Source organism: Tetrahymena thermophila (assembly GCF_000189635.1).
Source record: "Tetrahymena thermophila SB210 genomic scaffold scf_8254719, whole genome shotgun sequence".
In the NCBI taxonomy this organism is placed as follows: domain Eukaryota; phylum Ciliophora; class Oligohymenophorea; order Hymenostomatida; family Tetrahymenidae; genus Tetrahymena; species Tetrahymena thermophila.
Window position 1 is genome coordinate 454,054 of NW_002476484.1, and position 23,588 is coordinate 477,641.

General features: G+C 22.6%; 5 protein-coding genes across 5 annotated transcripts; 1 reads left to right on the forward strand and 4 right to left on the reverse strand. All coding sequences in view use genetic code 6, as the record gives it.

Annotated features, from left to right (window-relative positions):
- Positions 1-1,070: 1,070 nt before the first annotated feature.
- On the forward strand, positions 1,071-2,332 carry TTHERM_00392660 (eukaryotic translation initiation factor 4E; the record flags this gene model as incomplete). The annotated part of the gene is made up of 3 exons (XM_001011842.1): positions 1,071-1,360; positions 1,594-1,804; positions 2,138-2,332. The coding sequence occupies 3 exons, from the start codon at positions 1,071-1,073 to the stop codon at positions 2,330-2,332; spliced, it is 696 nt and encodes a 231-aa protein (XP_001011842.1).
- Positions 2,333-3,567: 1,235 nt separating this feature from the next.
- On the reverse strand, positions 3,568-8,772 carry TTHERM_00392650 (hypothetical protein; the record flags this gene model as incomplete). The annotated part of the gene is made up of 7 exons (XM_001011841.1): positions 3,568-5,862; positions 5,911-5,975; positions 6,034-6,351; positions 6,574-7,247; positions 7,325-7,540; positions 7,611-7,951; positions 8,083-8,772. The coding sequence occupies 7 exons, from the start codon at positions 8,770-8,772 to the stop codon at positions 3,568-3,570; spliced, it is 4,599 nt and encodes a 1,532-aa protein (XP_001011841.1).
- A 2,876-nt stretch (positions 8,773-11,648) lies between these two features.
- Positions 11,649-12,479, reverse strand: TTHERM_00392630 (hypothetical protein; the record flags this gene model as incomplete). Its single annotated transcript, XM_001011839.4, has 1 exon — positions 11,649-12,479. Exon 1 carries the CDS (start codon positions 12,330-12,332, stop codon positions 11,649-11,651), a length of 684 nt encoding a protein of 227 aa, XP_001011839.3. The 5' UTR covers positions 12,333-12,479.
- Positions 12,480-16,286: 3,807 nt separating this feature from the next.
- On the reverse strand, positions 16,287-18,882 carry TTHERM_00391610 (hypothetical protein; the record flags this gene model as incomplete). The annotated part of the gene is made up of 3 exons (XM_001011836.2): positions 16,287-18,187; positions 18,454-18,631; positions 18,742-18,882. 3 exons carry the CDS (start codon positions 18,880-18,882, stop codon positions 16,287-16,289), a joined length of 2,220 nt encoding a protein of 739 aa, XP_001011836.2.
- A 937-nt stretch (positions 18,883-19,819) lies between these two features.
- On the reverse strand, positions 19,820-22,085 carry TTHERM_00391590 (ubiquitin-activating enzyme E1; the record flags this gene model as incomplete). Its single annotated transcript, XM_001011834.3, has 3 exons — positions 19,820-21,137; positions 21,290-21,801; positions 21,858-22,085. 3 exons carry the CDS (start codon positions 22,083-22,085, stop codon positions 19,820-19,822), a joined length of 2,058 nt encoding a protein of 685 aa, XP_001011834.1.
- Positions 22,086-23,588: the final 1,503 nt, after the last annotated feature.

Consider the following 23,588-nt stretch of genomic DNA (forward strand, 5'->3'; position numbering starts at 1 on the left):
TTGGATATAATAAAATAGCTAAAAAAACAATGCTGTTTAAGAGATTATTCTATTTGCAATTATTTTAATTAAACTAATTTTAAAATTTTTCATTTAAAAAAATATTTTAACTATTTTAGATAAATTAACTTGAGAAAGATTAAAGTAACAAACACTTTACCACTTTTATAATCAATTAATAATTTTTAGATTAATTCATCATTTTAAAAAACTCAACAACTATTTTGTTAAGTATTTAACTTTTATTATTTACTTTAATTATTTTTCAAAAAATTTTAAAATAAATAAGTATTTTAGTTGAAGTTCCGACAAATTTTATGAGTAAATTCTATCTTTTTAAAATTAAAATTAAGTTTTATGATTATATTAAATTTATATATAAGATTTAATATATATATATTTATTTTCTACTGTTTGTATTATCTTAAAACTTGTTTAAATATTTTCGTTTAAAAGAATAAATACCTCTTAAGAACCCAAAATCTGCAAGAAATTAAATATTATTAATTCACAAATTATTATGTGTAATAATTTTTTAATAACTAAAATAGTATTTTTTATTAATTATTCAAATCTCTTATTATTCGTAACAAGTTGAATTATTCAAAATATAGGTTTTAAAACGAATATAATTTACCTAAAGGATTAATTGACAAGAATTTAGGAATGAAAAATAAATTTGGTTTTGAAATGGAATAGATAAATTAATATAAAATTTAAAATGTATTTAATATTATTTTATTAGTAAAAACATATAAAATAAATAACAAAATATTATGGATGCAATTAAATTTTAATGATGGTTTGGTTTGAAAGAATTAAAAAGTATAAATAGAATAAAAATAAGAAGAGACTTGACTTGAAAGAAAAGTGGCTCACTGCCACCTTTTCGAATATATTGAACTCTTTTAATTTTAACAATTATACAGGAAAATAATTAAAACAAGAAAGAATCTAAAAAAAAACAAATTAATTGTTAAAAAAAGTATTAAGAAGATACATTCATAAATACATAAAAAAGCAAAGCAAATTAAAAATAAGTAAATAAATAAATATAGAGAGTTAAATAAATGGCTGAGAATCAAAAGATTACATTACCCGCAAGCCAAGGAAAGGTTAGCGAAGAAGATGAAAAGAAGTATGGTCATATTGATATTAAAAGCATTCAATTTAAGGATACATGGGTTATTTGGGAGTCTCTCAAGCAAGAAAAGGTTGATAAGAATGCTTAATCTAATAATTTCCTTGATAACAACTTCGCTATTTTCGATTTCAATGATATGGAGTCTCTCGCTAAAATCTGGCGTACCAGAATTAGAACTGTCTCTTAGATCTTTACTTTTGATGGAAGCAGCTGGAGGTAAAAAAAATACTCATTTTTAGATTACTTTTGAGCTGTTTTGTAATTTTAAAATTGCAAACCAAATTAAATATTGCTGAGTAGTTTAGTAATTCTACAAGACTACAATTTAAAAGAAACAACTAAAAAAGAAAGAATATTTATTCATAAATAAATAAGCAAGCAAGCAATTTTTGGAAATATATTTTAAATAAGAAATTTTCGTACAATAATTTATTCTTTGTAAAATGTAGATTCTTGCATGAAAAGAAAATGCGCTCCACAGAAGCTATTTGTATATTCAAGAAGGGAATTGTTCCTGCTTGGGAAGATCCCAAGAACTCTAGAGGTGGTGAATTTTAAGCTATGTTCGAAAGTGTTGATTAAAATCCTGAAGTTATTGATAATATTTTCAAAGATGTCCTTTCAATCATCTTATGCGAAAATTATGCCTTCTATAATGAGGTAGAAAAAAAATTTATTTATATAAATAATTTAAGTAGGCTTGCTGTGGCAATAGATTTTTTTTTTTGATAGTTAATTAAATTAAACTGAATATCTTTTTAGCTCATAATTTTCTCTATTTTGCAGCGAATGAGAAAAATGTGACACAAATAACAAAGATTACAAATAAATCTTAACAAAAATTATAATAAATATGTCTAACTCAAATTTAATGACTTAATCAACAATATTAACAAATCTTCAAAGATTTTCAGTGAGAAAAAATTAACTTTATCCATTCATCCTTCATTTAAACTATTATTTATTTAAATATTTTAACTAATTAATAAAAAGACTAACGGATTTAGAATGGTCGATAAGGCAAGAGATAGTAAAGCTAAAATTAGATTAGAAATATGGTTCGATTTTTGCGATGATAAATCAGAATCCACCACAAAGAAAATAGCTGAATTAAATAAAATTTTCACAGAAATTATTAAGAAACACCAATAAAATGTCGATTTATCCTACAAGAACCACAGCCATTGAAGATAAAGAAAGACCTCTAATTTATATAATTTCATACATCCCTTAAACATCCCTTATAAACAATTATTAATAATTATCATTAATAAATTTTAACTAGCTATCATTAAATATTTGTAAAAATAATAAGTTAAAAGTATCTATAATGTTGTATCGTTCATTCATGCTAAGAATAGAGATTTTACAATTTTTTGCCTTTTAAATACTCGTTTTTAATTCAAACAAACAAAAAATCAATTATTTTTTTCATTCTTTTAAAACGAAAGTTACTAAAAGAAGCTTTATTTTGAATACTTACAAAAATACTATTACACAAACTAATAGATTATGTACAAAATTTTAAAAAATATAAATTAAACAACAAATATAAATTCTACTTGATTGTCTAATTCAAATAAATCAAAATAAATATATGTAAAATTTAGTAAATGTTAAATAAGAAAAAAACTCTTTTTTAAATATGATTTTTAGCAATATAACCAAAAAATAAATACCTTTAAAATTAGTTAATTATATTTATGGTGCTGATAAATTACTTTCCTCATTATTTGTTAACTACAAAAACTTAAACTTGATTTTTTTAATCATGAAAATAGTTAATTAATTTAATTTATCCAATTTTTACTTAAAATTTATTTTATTTCATATTATTTTTTAAGAGTTTAATTTCAACTTCATATTTTTTTTGAATCTGAATATAATAAATAAATAAATAAATAATTATTTTTATAAATATTAATATTTCAAAAAAGAGTAGAATAAACTTATAAAATTTTTACACTTCAAACAGAACACCTTAAGAAATAGTGAATGTAAATTTTTTAAACATTTTTAATTAAAATAATAAAATATTGATGTTTTTTGAGCTAAAAATTAATTTCAAATAGTTTGTTTTTATGGTAATATAAAATTTAATTAAAATTAATAAAAAATTTATTTATTTGATATTGATTTTATTATGAGTTTACTGACTTACTTATTTACTTACTTACTTACTTACTTACTTTTTAAATTTACCTAAAAATAAAATGTTTAAAATTATTAAACTAAAAAACAGAAAAATGAATGAATGAATAAATAAATACATGTGAAAAGAAAATAATGACTGGTTAATTTTATTATTAAGTTAAGATGATATAAATTTCATAAATATAAGAAGTATTAGATAAATAGATAGATAGATAAATATAGCACTACTCTTATTTAATAATTAGTACTCTTTCAAAAACCTTTTTTATTCATTATTCATTTTATTAAGAAGCTTCTTAATCATGTTTTTAGTTGGCAGAAAGACGGTTGATATGAGTATTGTTGGTACGAGATGAGGACTATGAAACTGTACTGTAGATATCAGTTTATCTATTAGAATTCATTTAACCAAATTCTTCTATTTCTATTTATTTATTTTACTACTAAACTTAGAAATGTTCACTTTCTTATCCAAATGAAACTCGTTTTTCTCTTTACTAATCTTCTTCTAAAATTTAATCTTACTGATTCTAATTTTAATTAGAGTTGTATTTTTATTATTAAGGAAATTGTTATTATTGCTTATAGAAAAGATTTCTTTTTCCTTCATGGCTTGACTATGGTTTTGCCACTTAATCTAAATTGTACTCATTTATAGGATAGTTATATTCATTATTTTTCATTTAGTATTTTTATTAAGCTTTTGTATTTTGCTAAGTCATAGGACGAGCTTAATTATTATTTAAATTATAAAATGGTGGGCCGTTGAGAATTTAATCAAAGAAGGCATCTCCCTCTGGGGAGGCGTATCGTTAGTAAAACTTTAAGTTTTAGTTGTTGTAGGGACCAACACTGTTAGGGTTTTATGTAAAGCTTGTTTCACTTGAGAAGACATCGCTTAACCCAAAGTTATTATAATTAATAGGAGTTTAAGCTTTTCTATTATATTATAAATCGTTAGCACTTGTGTCTCTTACGAGCTTGTTTGAATAGAAATTCTAACCGCTTAATGTTAAATTACTCTTTTTATTGCTGAATCCATCTTAAACTAAGAATTCTTACTTCTTAATCTTTCTGTAATTGTTTGATCCTTATGTTTAAGGACGGCTATCTATCGTTTGCAATCTTGTTGAGTTTGCACTTGGCAGCTTTAAGGTAGTTTTAATGTCTTTAAGTTTTTACTATAGAATTTCTTTTTGTTGAGACTTTTCATCAGATGGTTACTCTCTTTTTATTGTAATTTGATCAACTTTTGACTGATGTTTCATAGGATGGAAGTGGCTGAGTTACTGATTAAATACTTGCTATTCATTTAACTATTTGTCATCTTTAATTAGTAAGATATCAGTCTTAGCTGCATTTTAGTTTTCAGATTTTTTCTATTTAGAATGAGTATCCTTGTTAAAGCTAAATTGGTTTTAATCATTTTTCTTTGAGCTGCTTTGAATTGATTACGAGCTGCTATGATTTAATAAAACAGTTTGTTTTAATTTTTAATCATGCAAGAAGTTTAGTTATTCCATTGCAACTTGTTTGCGAACATTATAAGCATTATTTGACTTTAAATAGTTCAAGTCTGGTTGGTAGAGTTCACCTCTTAAAGCACGCACCATTTGATTTTTTTCTTCTTGAATTTTATTGACTACTTGAGGTCCGATAAATCCACTAAATCTATCCATACGATCTACTTTACTTAAAACTAATTAGCTCTCAGAGAAATTTCTAATTAATTTTTCTTTGAATGGTGCATTTTTCTCTTAATGCAAACGGTCGTTAATTGAGGTTATTTCATTTGAGACAAAGAATTTGTTATTTTTTTGTTGCAGCTGTCTTTCTATTTCTAATAATTCATCTATTTATTTCTATTTAGAAAGATTATGAATTCTCTCTCTTTCTTTTTAGATGGTTTCATTTTCTCCTTTATTCAACTGTTTAAAGCGTGTAATATCCTCTTTCACGGAAGAGAGATACAGTTTATTTGAACTATCTTAGCTGCTTTAAATAGCATTAACTGTGCTAATTTGCTATGGTTGGTTACCTGAAGAAAAGTCACTAGTATTAGCCATTTATGATTAATTTCTTTGATATAAAACGTTACTTCCTTCTTAGGAACTAACAGTATGGATTATTCCATTATTTATTTATTACTGAGACTAAATACTTTCTTATTAGCTGAATTAGTTCTTTTATTTGTTTTTTTACATCTACATTACTTGTTACTTTTTTTATTCGATTAAAATTTGTTATCCATTATTTTTTGTTTTCTTAATGTACTCAATAAGCATATTAATCTAGTCTTAGTTTTTGTCTTCCTATTTCTTTTATTGAAGTTATTAAAGCTATTACTTTTCTTAATCAGAACTATTTTCTCTAATCAAAATATTGTAAGCATCCTCTTTCTTCAATATGATGAAGTCCTCCATTAAGGGGTCATTATTTCTAAAGTAGTTATCACTTTTTTGCGTTGCTTTTAACTTTGCCTCTCTGATTTCATCATTTTCTCTTACTTATTTCTAAGTATACCTTCTATAAGGATTGTAATCAGGGTAAGTTTCTCTTATATACTTTAAAAATATGTTTAGATATTGAATTATAAAATGGAGTAAAATTACTTTAATACAATTATGACTGCTATCTTTAATTTAGTTATGAATTTTAATCATAAGCTCCATAAGATCTAAAATTTAAAAATAAAATAAAATAAATAAATAAAACATTCTGCTAATTTAATTTACTTTATAATTTATTTTAGAAAATTGCTAATCCTTATTCTTTGAGCTCATGTATATTATCCAAAGCTAACTAAGCTCCTTTTTCTTCTCCATTTTGTTTTCTTTAGTCATTTAAATAATTACTTATTTACTCTAAATTGCAGAAGAACCAGATTATTCTTTCCGATTTTATATAAGAAAAGAAACTATCAGCTAAGTGATGTTTATGAGGGAATATTTCTGTAAACAAATTTCTAATTTCTTCATGAGTAAATTTCTCCGATTCAATATGCTTAAAGTAAGCTACAGGTTACTCTTCTCCATTTAATAATTCTTAAGTTCCTATTTTAACAAATTAAAAGTTATTGAAAAAGAAACAAAGCTCTTCAAATTAAATTTTTGCTAAAATTTTATCATCAAAATTGCAATATTCAGAAAGCATTTTTAACTAAATTAAAAATTATTTTTTAGAAGGATTTCTAAATTTTAATAAAAATTCTCAATTTTTTTAACAAATTTTTTAGAATTCGATTTTAATAAATTGAAAAAGCTAAATAAATTTACCTAATTTTTAATAAATTATTGTTTGTCTTGACCTTTTGTTATTTTTCTTTTAGAGTGGGTCGAGATTTTCTTCGAATTTGCCTGCCCAAATATCTTTGATAAATTAAATAGTGGATTTAGATAGCTTTTCTAGTTAGACAGGACAGAGGTTTAATGAAAATCCAAATATCAATTCTAGAATTTAACACACTCTAATAACACTTTCACAGTAGTTCGAGAAAAAGTTGAAAATAAAGTTTTAATTTTTTTAAGCCAATTCTTTTATTTTTTCACTTTCATGTTAAAAGTTATCATGCTTTAAAATATTTACAGTGCTAATTAGCTGTTTTTATTCTTTGTTATGATGATTATTTGTATTTTAATTAATTGCTCCATTTATTTTATTTTCAGATTAGGGAATAGTAAGAAGTCCTGAATCTACTGCTTCAGTTAACTCAAGCATCTACTTTTCGAATTGTTTATTATTTTCCATTTCATCTAAATATTAATTGAATTTCTTGATATTATTAAGGTTATTTTCTAAATCTATTAGCTCCTATTATTTTCTTGCCTTTTCTTCAAGCAATCTACTATGATTGCCATTTAGAGTTTCTTAGATGTATGAATAATTATTATACATTTTGATCATTTCGTTAACCAAATCTCTAGCTCCATTAGGATGCTCACTGTCGAATCTTTATTTATTTAAAATTTGTTAGCATAATTGTTGAAAAATTTGAAATCGAAAATTAATTTAATCAAAATTACTTACTTATTAATAGTATCTATAAGAGAACGTCTATTATCCTCTTCTTAAATATTAAAACTACTTCTCATTCTATCCCTTGTTGGTGAGAGTGTAGGAGATCTGCTATCTCCACTGCTCATCCTAGAATCTTTCCTAGATCTATGGGCATTTAAAATCAAATTATGTGATTAGAGATTTATAGTAGACCCATCGTCAGAAAGATTTTGCTAGTGCTGGCTCCTATAAATAAAAATATATAATTAATTAATTAAGATATTCTACTTTAATAAAGATATAATTTATGAAGTACAGTATGCTTCTCCTGTTGATATTGTTGAATTCATATAAATCTTGTATATCTTTTTCTTTGACTTCACCTGAGAGAAAGAGTCTCTCAAATTATGTGAAGCAATCGATGTATTTAAGGATATACTTGCTTTCACTCCTCTTTTCTATAATAGTTTACTATTTAATTACTTCTTTTTAGATAACTTACTAGAGCATCTAAATCTCCTTTTCTAGCTCATCTTGCCTGATCATATCATGAGAAATAATTTCTTCAGCAGTTTTTTTTATTTTCTCACCACTTTTCATTTTGACCATTTGCTTTTCTTTGTATTTATCTCCAATTTACTAGTACTCCTTCAAACTCTTTCAATTAAAAAACAATAATTTATAATTAATTCCATTCAATGTTTTCTTATTATTTCAATAAGTATTTATTTATTTAAATGTAATAGCATTTTTTAATTTATTTAAAATAAAATTTCAAACTTGAATACCTTCTTAGCAGCATTAAGATCTTTATCAATTGCTATTTTTTTTTCCTTAGCTTTAAATTAAACAGCTGCTAAATCGTGAAAACGTCTATCTGCTGTTTCATTCAAAAATTCTAAATCATGTAGCTAATCTCTAAATTTTTGCTTGGTTTTAAACAGCTCCTGCATTGATTTCTTAAGCGTTAAAGTTCTTTACTCTTCATTTTTTAAATTTTCATTTACTTACTCAATTTCTTGATTCATATAAGCAATATAATTGTTAACATCATCTCTGCTTTTCATTTAAGTGCTAGTTAATATTTGCAAACCAGATGATCTGTAAAAGCTTTTACTAAAAATTGATGTCAAATTAATTCCCTTATTAGCTTATCCATAGAGACTTTAACCTTCAGGTAGTGGCTCTTACATTTTATTTATTTCTTGAGCATCTTTCAAGGTTTTGAGTAAATCTTATAATTAATTCTCTTTTTCTATTCTAATATTAGTGACTCTATCATGCTCATATTTAAAATTAACATCGTTATGTGTTTCAACTGATAATTTAGTGTATTTAAGAACTTCCTCTTATTTTTCAAACTCAAAATAGAGCATTTCTTTCTTCTTCCTCAAGTTCTCTTCATACAGCTTTCTTTGCTATTCCCTTTCATTTTCTATACTAGTAAATCTCCCTTATTTTGTCCTTCTTTATTTCATTTTTGTTAAAGTTGACTGCCTTATTTATGCTAATAAATCTACTTGAATTACTCAGAATGTAAATGAAACTTTTATTACTGAAAATTTAATAATCAAATAAACTCAATAATTTGCAAAAATTAAGAATTCAGCTAAATCAACTCATATCATTTGATTTAATAAAAACAATTAATTTTACTATAATATTCTCTGCCAATATTCAATTAAACACTTTGAGAATATTTCTTTAAATTAATATTTTTGCTAATGGATGATTAAAATTTACTTCATCAAAATTATTTTAGGTGGCACAATAAATATTTCATTATTTAAGTAAATATTTCATTATTTAAATAAACATTTCTTTATTGATATTTACTCAAACCTTTAAATTGTCAATCAAAGTCTAAGAAAAAATTTTAGATGTAAAAATTTAAATTAAATAACAAAGTTGATTATAAAAATAAACATTTAAAAAATCTAACAGATTTTATTTAATAGTTTTAATTTTTAAATCAATTAGATTTTAGAAAATCAAAATCAGAAAAAAATAATTATTTTTCCAAGAAATTTAAATGATATTCAAAATTTTTCTATGAAATGAAATGAATAAATTCAAAAACTTAACAAATATTTAAGTAAATCAAATAAAATTTATTTTTAGTAAGCTTCAAATTAAAAATACAGTTTAAATTAAAGTAGAAAATCTTAGAAATATTGAAATAGACATTAAACATCAAGAAAGTTAGTATATTAAAAGAGTGAAATAAATGTAAGTAAAAGTAAGTTTTTAATTTAATTGAATTCTTAATTTTAATTTTTAAATACCTGAACAAACGAATAAATAAATAAAGAATTGTATTCATTAAAATAAATAAATAAAGAATTATATTCATTAAATTAAATAAAATACAAATATTTAAAATTTATTTTAAAGATTTTATTCAATAATTTTTATTATTAAATCTTAAATGTAAAATAATAAATACCATTTTAAAAATCTCTCAAAAGTTAATTTAAACAAAAATTAGATTATTTAAAAAACTATTTAGATTTAAAATTATTTTTTTTAAAATTTCAATTAAAATAAAGCAAATTACACAATTTTTTCAGCTTCATTAATCATAATTATAAAAAAGTAATTAATAAGCTGCAATATTAAAAAAAAATCAATTACTAATATTTTATATTGCATAATATAACAAATGTAATTTAAACTAAACAATGTTTAATATTTTTTAACTTGAATATTCCTCATAATTATTAAGTATAGAAAAAATACAACCAAAGTTTCTTATTTATTTGCAGGATTTTAGGATAAATGATAGACAGAAAATATAAAACAATTTTTTGAAGTAATATAAAAAAAGTAAGCTAAAGTATAAGTAGATTAATTTTCAAGTAATTTAGCAATATATAATTATTTAATAGCCAAATTTATTTATTAGATATTTCTTATGGCAGAAATGAGTGATTTTAAATTTTATTTAAGATGTGCTTGCTTAACCTAAATATAAATCATTTACATTGTATATAACTAAAATATGTAGATATGCTATACTCTATTAGAAAAAAATTAATATTAATAAAAAGTGTTCAATTGTTTAATACTCCAACTTAATCTATAAAAAAATATACAATATCAAATTTATTACATAAGCATTACACTCAAAGTAGTCTTTTTTATCTGAATTACGTGTTTTTTGTAATTTAAGTTAAAAAGGAAAATGAGGTTAGAACAAACAAATTAAATTTTTTTATAGACAAAAATAAATTTATACTTTGTTCACGTGACAAAAATTAAGAAATTATCTAAATTTAGATTTTAATAAACCTTTTTTAGATTATCCTTATTATTTTTACAATATCATTTTATTTTACCAGAAATATAAAAAAGAAGTATTTATGTTGCAATCAAATAAATTAAATAAATATCTTTTGACTTTACTTCAGCTACTTTTAAACATTTAATATTTTTTGAGATTTAAAACTATTTCATATTTGTAGAATAAAAAGCTTCTTAGATCTACTAGTGCGTTGAATACATGCCTTAATTTTGGAAATCTTTTCACAATAAATTTCCATAAAATTTCTGGATCTTTTTCATCAAAATTAGAGAAAAAACCAGAAAATAGTCTTAAAAGAGTAGAAAGAAAGAAGCTAGTGAAATTAAATTTTAGTTTAAAGGCTTTAATTAATAGGTAGAGAAAATATTAACTTTCCTTATGCATTTTTCTTTAAAAATAAATTTGACTTTGAAAGCTCTATCGACTATTACTAATTAAATTGAAAGCAAAGTTGCTCTGTAAGTTGATATAGATACGGTATGATAAAATATCTCTGAAATAATGCTAAAAAATAAATTAATATTGATTAAAGAATATTTTTTACTTTTTACAATAAGCACCGTTGTACTGGATTAAATAATTGCATAGAAAAACAAACAATCAAATATTAATTGTCTATATTTAATTTAAAAATTTATAACGCTATGTAAATAAAGTAAATTTTTTTCATTCATGAAGTAAGAAAAATGATAGTAAGATAAAACAGTAGTTATGAATAAATAAGAAATAAAACATTATTAATTTTAATACTAATTGTTAATAGATTTATTCAGGCAGATAAAATTTTATTTTGTTGATTTAGTTTTTATTATTTCGATTTGCAATAAACTGGTTAGAGAAAGATTAATAGATAGATAAATAGATATTCAGAGTAGTTTTAGAGTAAGATATTAAGATATTCAAAAGAGGATTTATAAGTGGATTATGTGTAATTTTTTTATATGGTATTTTAATTTATTAGTCAGTGAGTTTGTTTTTTTGTTTGTAAATTTGCTTGCTTGTTATTTAGTTAGTTATATACAGCATTTTAATCAATCAATATAAGCTTTGTCATAAAGTAAAATCTGATGCTGTAAAAATTGACATATAGTTTTCTTGTTTAGGTAATGAGCAATTTATATAGTCTAGCTCGTAACAGCTTTTTGGGCCAATAATTTTATTTAATTTTCTCCTTTCGAGTAATGATTGTTTTCTTAGGTTTTTGGCTGAAGGAGTTTGATTTGATTCTTCGTTTAAATCATTCTAGCTTTATAACACTTGAGTCGATATTATCTTTTTCTTTTATTCAAAGTACTCGTCTTTTTTATCAAGAGGAGATACTTACTTTATTCCTTATGAGTCTAGCCAACAGTTTATTCTGTCTTCTATATCGAAGAAATAATCAGCAATGAAGTTTTGTTGTTAGCTATTTCTCTTCTTTGGGGTTTCTAGATCTTATTTTTCAAAGCTAAATTTTTGATCGTTGCCATTAAAAAATAATAGCTCTTATTCGTCTTCATTGATTTCCAAAGTTGACATGCAGTTAAAGGAAGATCTTTCAACAATTTATTCAGATCCTTAAGTGCTTTCAGAGTTGTTCTTCAATTAAGTAAGAATATTTTTAAACTAGGTATCCTGACTTTGACTTTGAATAGATGTTTATTTATTGAGTTAAGATTATGAGTCTTTAAAATTCAAGCTGAAATTATCGCTGATGTCGTAATATTCAGCAGATTTTTTGAAGTTTGTGTACATTTTTTTTGAAAATACTTCAAAACTGCTTCTTAAAATTTATATTTTTGTTGTAAATTGATGTGTTACTTTTAGGAACTATTTATTAGTTTATCTAATTAATTTTGTGTGACTATTAATTATTATAAAATATTCGAAAGTTTTTTATACTTTTTATTTAAGTATTGGTGGACAACTCACTAATAAACCAAATCAATTATTGTCTATATTATCTTTTCCATCAAAATCAAAAACTAAATTTTTTAGATATTACTCCAACAGTTTAAATTTAGTATTAAAGCATAAATCCATCCTAATACGATTATCTTATTACCATTTAAATACATCATTTTCAAGCTCTAATTTGCAAATTTAAATATCATATTTGCGCTCTCACTCTCCTTTTTTCAAGATAATTTTTTTTGATTACATTCTTATAATTCAAACAACATATTTTTACGCTTATATTATTTTTACATTTTAAATGGCTTATCAATCAACTAATAAACCACAGTAAAATTAAAACTTTTTAAAGCAACAAAAGAAATTATTTTTCAATATTAAATTATTTATTCTTACTTGTTATTTTTAGGAGATTTCCTAAACATTTTTTAGTCTTTGGATATTTTTACTCTCATTTACATTTCTCCAAAATCTAGTAGAAGAATGTGATAAATTAGATGATATGATGAACATATAATATCAGATTTACAATGAACTAACAAAATCATACAAATAACTCTTTATAATACTTAATATTCTTTATCTAAAAAAGTTTAATAATATCAAAAAATAGAAACTCAATTAAAAAATCAATAAATAAATAAATTAATTAATTTAGATATTCACTCTTATTTAATTAAATTGATTGTCAGAAAGTTTTATTTTTTCTCTCTTTAAATTTTAAAAATTGTAAATTCAGCGTTAAGGTCTGCAATTCTTTCAAAAATAATTTAAATCCGCCTTATTATTTTAGCTTTTGTCTAAAATGTTTTTAATCATTTAAAAGTTTATCTGATTATTTCTTAACTTTTTACTGTATTTTTGTTATTTATTATTAATAAAATAAGATTTTACTTTTGTTGAATCTTTTTTTTCTTCACTATCCAGAACTTTAAAAAGTAACTTTAAATTTGCGTTGCTAGAACATCATTTTTTATACCATAAAACACTTAAAGGAACTAAAGATTCAACAAAATAATAACTTTACAAATTATTAATAGATTTTTAATGCTAATTTACTTTTGTACAATAAATTTCTACTTATAAATAAGAAATGGTTAGATTCCATTAGTATATTAACGAATTTACAATAGCATCATAATTAAAGTATAAAAGAAAATTTTTAGTAGCAAATTATTTAATTTAAGATCAAAATTTTTATTTGTAATTGATAATATCTTGGAATTTGATGAGAGAAATAGATTTGAAATTTTCTTTTCAAAATTTAAATTGCTTGAAATAGATTAACAAATTTTAAAAATAACCCATAAAATATGTATTGAAAATATTAAGTTTGCTCGAAATGGGTTTTGCAGTTAAAATATTATTGCTTTTTCTTAGGTTAAATATTTTTTTAGTACGCATTTTATAAAATGTAAAAAAAATTGTAATTTAAATACCTCCTCAAACAATCAAACTAAAATTCCTTTTCAAGTATGTATGTATGAATGTATGTATGTACTCTATATTTTAATTTATGAGCAAAGTTGAGAGTAATTTAAATAATTGAAAGCTATATTCAAATTAAGATCAAATTTACAAAAATTAAGTGGTATAAATTATTAATTATATTATAATCAATTATTTTTACCTGAATTTTAAATTATTATCTCTCTTTTATATCTTTATTTGTTATACTTTTATTAAATCACCTAATTCAAGTTATAACAGTACTATTTCGTAATGTAAATTGAATAGTAATAAATTAAATATTTTTTTTAAATAAAAACGAATATCGCTTTATTTATTGACATATTTTAAAGTATCATTTACATTTCTTCTAATCGTACTCTAATTTATTTAAAAATATTTATATTTAGCTATTAGATAAATTTCTTAATTGATTGCTGAGCAGACAAAAGTAAATTTATTCATCACTTTTAAAAGCTTTTTATTTTTTATTTATTTTTTCTACATTTTCTTAAACTTAAAATAATTATTAAAAAATGAAAAAATGTTTTTTCATAATGTAAAAATAATTTATTTAAAACATATTTTATTTAACTCAACTCAAAATTAGAAAAGGAATTAAAATATTTACATAGGAAAATAAAATTTCAAGTATGACAATAAATACTATATCATAAAAATTAAATAAATACTTGTTAAAAAAATAAGATAGAAAGAAGTATAATTTTTGCTATGAACTATTCGATATTTTCATTTACAAATATATGCAAATTTAAAAATTATTTGAACATCTTTTTATTTGTAGAAATATCTCATAAATTTTAATATTAAGTAATTAAAATCACTGATGACATAATTTATTTAGAAGACAATATAATAAATACTAATGGATCCAAATGTTTAATATAATATTTTTAATTTTTTTAAATAATTTACTTTACAAGATTCGTTTAATGTATTTATTCAAAAAAAGAAAGAAGAAATATATTTAAAGAAAAAACAAATAAAAGAAACAATGACATTTAATTCCAATGTTAGCAATTTGACCAATCATAGAAAGAGCTTATGAATAAGTACTAAAATTTTTAAATGTAAAAGTAAGCATTCGTAATCTTAATAAATAAAATTTTTATTTAAAAGAATAAATAAATACAACAAAACTGTGTAAATATTTATAATTAAAAAATAATAAATTTTAAGAGTATAATAATGAAATATAATAGGATATTGAAGAATTAAAAGAAGATGAGCTTTATTATTAAAATTTAATAAATCAATATATTGAAAAATTGAAGGAATCACAAAGAATAAATTATTACTGAGTTTTAGAATAAAAGAAATAAAAATAATTTGATAAATTTTTAAACAAGATTAATTCAATGTTAGACTTGACAATTTTTTTGTTGATTTACAAGTATTTTAACCAAATAAAATAATAATAGATTCAAAATTTAATAAGAAAAATTATTTATAAGAATAATTGAATCAACTATTTTAAATTTAGTAAATTTTCTGGTTGTTTTATTCAATATATTTGTTTTCTGAGGATTTTTAAAAGAATAAAAAACTATTTTGGAAAAGTAGTTTACTTATTAAATGATAAATTTATTTAACCTATTCTTTAATAAATTACTTTAAAAATATGTTAATGTCCATGAGTTAAAATTAAATAACTGAAAGATGAGATTAAACTAAAATAAAATACTAAAAAATAAGAATAATTATTGCTAATCCTGTAATTAGAATATCACCTACTGTGTAGCTACAGATAGTAATATTTCATTTAATTTTTATGATCTTAAGCTAATTTTACAAAAATTTATTAATTTATTTATAAATTTTTAAGAAGTATGGTGAGAATTAATGAGAATTTATTGTAATTAACATTTTTAATTTGCTCAAAAAAAAAAAATAGAAAGTAAAATGACTTTATGTTTATTTACAAAGTTTATTTTAAATTTTAATTGATTTAAATTATAAATATGGAGGAATATTTTGATTGAACCTTTATTGAAAATAAATATAAATATCATAAAAGATAAATTTTTAAGTATATAATTTTTTAATATAATATAAGAGTAATAATTTATTAATCTATCATTCATTTCGAGTTGGTCATCATTTCAAATAATAAATTAATTAATATATTTTATCAGTTTTTATAATTTTGTATCGATTATTTAGATACTAAATTCCTTCATTCATTTACATTGAGTATATAAAATAATATTTTTTTATAAATTTCTTCAGTTGATTATTGCTTTTTGAAAAAAATTCAATTTTTATGAGCATAGAAAATCAAATGTTGATAAATTATTTGATGAAAATTGTAATTTGATTAATCAATCACTTTTGATGTCTATCTAAGTCCTCATTTTCATCTTCTATTACCATTTCTGCCTCGTATAAAATAGATCCATGGACAGCAGTAGAAATCATTTGTTGATTTTCTTCTCCAAATGTTGACTTTAGTTACTAAGCTCTACTATTATTTTATTAGCCTTACTTGTTAAATACAAAGCTTTGCTTAGAAGTGCTATTATTATCTTTAAGGCTTTATTATTCTGATTTCTTGCCCATAGTTGTTATAATATCAGATTAAGAGAATATTTAATTATTCAAATCGTCTTTAGCTAGCTCCAGACTGTACTCTGTAATTGTATGACTACTTGCTGAGTGAGTATAATTAATAGGTACTTAGTTCTGATTTTTTTAGTTGTTGTTGTTATTATTATTATTAAATTAAAATTGCCCTATCTCTTAATTAGAAAGTCTTGAGTATTCAGACATACTTTCACTTTCTTCTTTTATTGCTTATGGTTATTGTTATTATTGAATGAGAGAATTTTTATTTTAGCTAAAAAATATAAAATCTAAATAAGACTTAACATTATCTTGCTATAAAATCTATTCATGAATATCAAACCAAATATCTGCATGTCCATTTCCTAGCTTATTTTATTTAGCATATGTCTAAATAAATTTGAGATCATTGAATAGCTCAACTTCAGTAGTAAGAAATATGAATGTTTCAATAAGTAGCATTTAATCTACACTATATTAAATACTTTTTTAACTATTAACAAGCTCTTTGTATAAAGTATTAGCTCTAAGCTTTATATTTGTCCTGAAATTTTCAATTTAAACCATTTTTAAATAAGGAGAACTCAAATGCTTGATGCTTTCTAGCTCTTTTTCAAACTAAATGAATGGATTTTAAGGACATTCTGATAAAAAACATAGGTCCTTGTCTTGTTTAAAAGCATTTTAAATATTTAGCAATTGACTTGCTTCTCTCTTGAAAGATCTAAACTAGTTGTTTTGTGATATTGAAGAAATATCAATAGCTTTAAATGCAATTTCGCATATTTTCTCATTATCAAACACAACTTTTCTCACAAATAAATCAAAAATATTGTCTTTTTGTGTTTAATTCATTTTATTTTGTGGAATAACTTTTTCACCATAAATTTAATTTAGATATTCTTTAATGAACTCAATTAAAAAAATGATATCTTCCTTAACTATTTCTGAGATTTTTTCATAGCAATCGACTGAAGAGTTTGTTAAATTACATTCAAAAATGTCCAAATTTTCGTATTAATTGAAAATTGGAGAAAATTTCTCTGAAATCAACTCTCCAAACTTGTCAATAAGACTCTTTACAATGTGTTCATCTTTAGAAACTTTTTCATACAAGTAATTAAGCAAATATTAATGAGAAGCAATTAAGCCAGACTAATATTCTTGATTGATATCCAAGATACTGTATTGTATTCTATCGTTTTAAATTTAACTTTAACAGTAGTGAGAACTCTTTCCAAAAGTTGGTCTTTCATAAGATGTACGGTAATATGAGTTCGTAATCCAATTTTAATTGTCAGCACTTATTGATTTTTACAAATTAATTTATTAATTTGCCTGAGCTTTTGGTAATTCGCTACTTCTTGAGTGAAATAAATTCTCAATATTATTGTTTAAAAGCTATTTTTCTAAAGGATTTTGAGAGTTTTAGTCATCATTTCTTTGTTAGTTATTTTAATTTGTTATATTTTAGCTGTATCCTAAATTGTTGCATTAGCTCTATAATACAGAAGAATCTTACTTCTTTTTCTTCTTAGCAATCACTTGAAAATATTCATTCAAAGCCATTTTATTTAACATATCATCTAATTCTTGCTATTCTTTCATTCTTATGTCAATATCCTCCACATTTTTTAGCTTCATTTCTCTCTATTTAATGATTTCTTAAAACAAAGATTAAATTTAATAAAAAATCAATTAAATGGTTTTATTGGTAATTGAAATAATCTCAATATTTAATTTTTTAATTAATATTTTAAGGGAACTAAGTTAAGTATTCCTTTTGATATAGAAATAGAAATTAAATCGACTTCTATATTTTTAGTATTTAATAGAAAGAAAATAAGGTGATCAAAATACATATATTCATTTATATGTATGAATGTATATTTATGCATTTACTGAATTAAATTATTTCAAAATAATTTACCATCCATTTTTTTTTAAGCACTTTTCATGTTAAGAACAAGGTATTCGTATTTGAGTTAGTTAGTTGTGTAAGCTATCTCAAGGAATGGAATCAAATAGGTCTCCTACTTTCTCTCTCTAGCTTATTAATTCTTCTCATTTTTACTTTTGATGAGCTCTACCAATTTTTATTTATAAATCTAATTTTCATAATAGAGAAAAATGGTCATTAGATATAAATTAAGTTAAAGTAGATGAATAAAGCAAGGTATTTTTGTTGAAAAAAGTCCTTTTGTATAAATAATATTACATGACTCTCTTTAATTTTATGAATCTTTCCTGTAGCATCTCTAACTAAATTGCTATCTATTTCTTTAAAATAATTTTTTGCGATATTTATAGACTATTAAGTTTCAGGATCGTGATCAAAATGGCATAAACTATTTCCCATTTTAAAAGTGTTGGATGTGGATTATGTATATATGTATGCTACTTTGAAAGAACTTAATAAACTATTTTTTTCTACTTATTATCTATTCAATATTTGAATATTTTATTATATTTGCAAATGCAATCTAATTGAATGATAAAACTTTCTTCAGCTCGCAAAAGTGCAATAAATAATAAATAAATAAATAATAAATGCAATTTTAGATTCTTAGAATAACAAAATCAAATAGTAATATAATTTGTTAAGACTATTTTTCTTTTACAATACAAAATTAGGTAATGAAATTTTTAATCTAATAGATATTCTTTGCCATAATCTTAATCATATCATATCATCTGCATTTTATTTGTTTATTAATTTAAACAAATTTTATTATTAGATATCTTCAGTAACTAACTCTCTGCCATGTATATTAAATTAAAAGTAGCTAATAATTTTTTGTTTTAGACATTCATTTGATGGGAGTTTTTTAAAAAGAAAGTTTTTAAAACATATACGAGAATATCAAATCTTATTTAGATATTGCAAATTGAAATAGATTAAAAATACAGTTTCTTCTCCCCTTCCCTTTTTTGTAATATATAATTAATTTTGTCAAGATCTGTTAATTTACTGATTGATTTAAATTTTATTAATCATCAAATAAGTATGCAACGCAACCACAATCAAATAGGTGGTTTAAATTATTTTATTAAAAAATAACCAGAATTAAATTTTTGAAACAAGATAAATGAAGTAATTAAATGAATAAATAAAAAAATTGGCTTTTAAGTACTAAATTAATTACTATCAAATTAATTTTAAATAGTAAATCTATTTTTGAAATAATTAAAATAAGCACGCTAAATTAAAATAGAATTATAAATATAAAACGCTCATTTTTTTTAACTAAAATCTACAGCTTTTATTCTTAAAATTACAGTTTAAAACAGTATTTTCAATCCACTTTTAACTTTTTGTTGTCTTATTAATCTTCAAAAATTATTTCATCATCACTGTCATCAATTATTTACATAGCTCCACCATCAGAAATTTCCTATACTGCCTTTCTCTTTTGGTTTAAAGAAGATACATCAGTTTCAGAATGAGGTTATTTTCCATTTGATTATTTACTCTTTTCTTTTTCTGCGGCGCCTTGAGATGGATTATCATTATCTTCGCAAATAACTAAATCATCTTCTGAATCGGAATCTAATATTTCTAAAGTGTTATTGTTTTTGTCATCTCCTTTAACTTCCTTATAGTTCTTTTTATTTTGTTCTTCTTCTTCTTGCTTTTTTTATTCCTCATCTTTGTTTACAGTGTCTGATTAAGCAATCACTGTTTTCCATGTGACTGTATTGTTAGGATTCTTTTCTTAGCGAACTATGTCAAGACCAGGGATTTTGTGGTTCTCGATATGACAGAAGAGATAAGTTTAATGGATGCTGTTGTTATCCTCATTTGTAACTACAACTCTACTATCAGAAAAGTCTTTGAATATTTCACTGATTAATTTTTGGCGCTTTGCTTCGTTTTGCTCTTATTCATCTTCTTCTTGATACTCATCCTCTTCATATATAATAAATTAACCACTTGAAATACTAAAGTTAACTAATTTATTATCATCGTTTCCCTCATCATCATCTTCATCCTACATAGCTTTGCTACGAAGCTCAGAATTAATAAACTCTCCAAGAGTGACTTTGTTAAAATCACAATAAATAATATGAGGAAGCAAATTCTAGTTGCAAGACATGCAATTAGGATTGAAGTTACCAGGTTTTGCATCAAGGATTTTAGTTTTAATGTCATTTTAAATGTATAATTCTCTATTTTTGTATTTTTAAGGGTTGTTGTAAAACTGTCTTTATAATAATTTAATAGTTTCAGTAATTTCAATAGCACTTACTATTGAATTAGTGCTTGCAATAGCAGGCACAATATTACCAGCAACTTCCTTAACCTAAAATTAAGTTTAGAGAGGAATGGAAAAAACTATGCAACGTAAATTACATGCAGCAGTAATAAACTTCATACACAAATTGTCATCTTTTTCAAAGGGAACACAACTTTTTTATCTTTTTTCCTTGATCAAATGCTCAAAGCTCTTAATAAAAATATCCATATAAACTTCTTCAGTATGGGTGCTTTGCAAGAATTTTAAGTCTTATCTATGCAAATAATCTTGAGATTTATCTAACTTACCCTCTAACTCCTCTCTAACTAGCACTTTCAAATGCTAAAATTTTTAATTATCTTCTCCTTCCTTCTACCTGTAATAAAAGATAAAAATTAAAGTTCTATCTATCTCTGTCTACACAAAATATAATAATTAATTAATTAATTAATTAAAGATTGAATGTATAATTTAAGTGTCTTCTAATAATTTATATTGGATTTTATTTTATAAAAGATATCTTTTTACCTATTAACATCAGTTTCAAATATAGCCTTAAAAAGGTATTGTCCTTTCTCAAGGTCGGTATGGTTTTCTCCTTCAATGTATTTAGCAATATCCTAAAGAAGGTTGGAATCATCGTCATCTTCTAATTTCTCATTAAAAAGTACAGTGTAAAGATATTTAGCCCAGATGATGCAGTGAACTGGCTTCTCAGGAAGAGTTCTGATAGTGCAAGCAGGGTAGGTTTTCTTATTTTCAGATCTAGGGAAGCAGTCGTAGCATCTAGTCTCTCCTCTCTTCAATATAAAGCTCTATCCTTTATATCCAGTTGTTCCTGCATCTATCAAAGGAATATTCAATATCATGCATTATTTGTTTACAAAAGACCTGGTTTCTTAATTATCAAGAGCCATAATGACAAGCTAGAAGTTTTTAAAGAACTTTAACCCAAATTAAGCATCCTTAATATTGCTGTTATATGAAATAATATTCATATCAGGATATTCTTGCTTCAAAACATCTCTAGCTACGTGTGCCTAGATAATTTTTCAGGAATAAATTATTAATCCGCCCAAAAGTAAATTTCAATTACTTTAAAATGTCCTCTGTGATGTTTACGAAACAAAAACTGACGATTGAGATTTGAAACTTCAATTGTATCTAAATCCAAAATATGTAAAGACTTCACTTTAAACTATTACAACACTTTTAAAACTTCGCAACCAATGCCTCCTACACCAATAAGAAGAATGTTTATTTCATTTAAATAGTTTAAAAATTCCTTGCCAAATAAAAGCTGATTTATTCTTCCTAAACTCATATCCTTATCAATTAAATAAATAAATGACTATTTTTAATATTTTTTATTAATTATTAATTAATTAATTCTATCATTCTATTTTTTATTTTAACAAACAAACAAATAAATAAACAAACCAAACAACAAGCAAAAAATCAAATAAAAACAGATAGATTGTTTAATATATAGATAAACTATATGAATCTTTACTAAAATATAGAACCATTTATTTTTCATAAATCTAAGTCAAGCTATCTATAAACATAAAATCTTCATATGGAAAAAATTTAGTAAATTGAAATAATATATATTATATTTCACCATCAACATAGATAATGGTGAAATTTTGTTTATTATTTCGATTAATTGATAAAAATATATAAAATATTTATCTCTAAAAATATATTATATTTTACAAATTAATCTACTATTAAAATGTGTATATTAATTAAATAAAATATCTTAATTGAATACATTATTTAGATTTTTTAAAATTAAATATTGTCAAAAAATATTTGAAAATATGTATTAATAGTAAAGTAAAGCTAAGCTTAATATATTTAATATGGATATTTAGTTTAAGTTATTTAATGCTTTTTATTTTCTAAGATTTTATATTAAATATTATTAATTATTTTATTCTGTTTAATTGATTTATTTATTTATTGAGTTGATTTTTATCTGATTTTTTTAGTTGGTTTATTTATTTTATTCATTCTTTTATTTTAATTCTTTTTCTTTATTTATTTTATTTTATTTCATTTTTTTTATTTTATTTCTTTCTTTTTATTCTTCTTCTTCTTCTTCTTTTTTATGATCTCCTTCTTAAATTTCTATCTATCATCATTCTACTTTGAAAAAATATTTTTATATATTCTCCTTATTAAAATCCTTAAACAAAAAAAAAATTTTTATCTCATTTTGGTTTAAAGTGTTTTGATATTCCTTTTTGTTATTACAAACATCTTTTCATTTTGTAATAAGCTGGGGGTTGGCTGTCAAATAACGAGGTTTTATTGGGTTTTGTGGGGTGGTTAAATGCGGGCATGGTATTTTCCGAGGAGAGCGATTTCCGAATGTATTAAAATTTATATTTAAAAAACTTATTTTATTTATGAATGGCCTTGGTTTATTTAAAAACTATGGATAGCATAAATCTACTAAGTTGAAAAGCTAAGAAAAGATGAAGATATCCATTTTAATTATGTTGTAATAGGAGTATTCTTCGGTAGAAGAACTTATTTATTTATGGAATATGCTTCATCTATGCTTTCTTAGCTCGATAACTGTTCTATTTATGAGATCCGTCGAGTACTCGTTTTCTGACAAAAATAATATCTAATTTCTTTTAATTAAAATTTTTATAAAAAAGAAAAAGTGTGTTTTTCTTATTTTCTTAATTAGCTTTGATTTCAAATTTTGTAAATTTTCAAACTAAATTCTTAACTGAAGAAAAATCTCATCAAACAAATTGATAAAATATTCATTCAATCTTAATGTCCATCCTATTACTTATTTCTATGA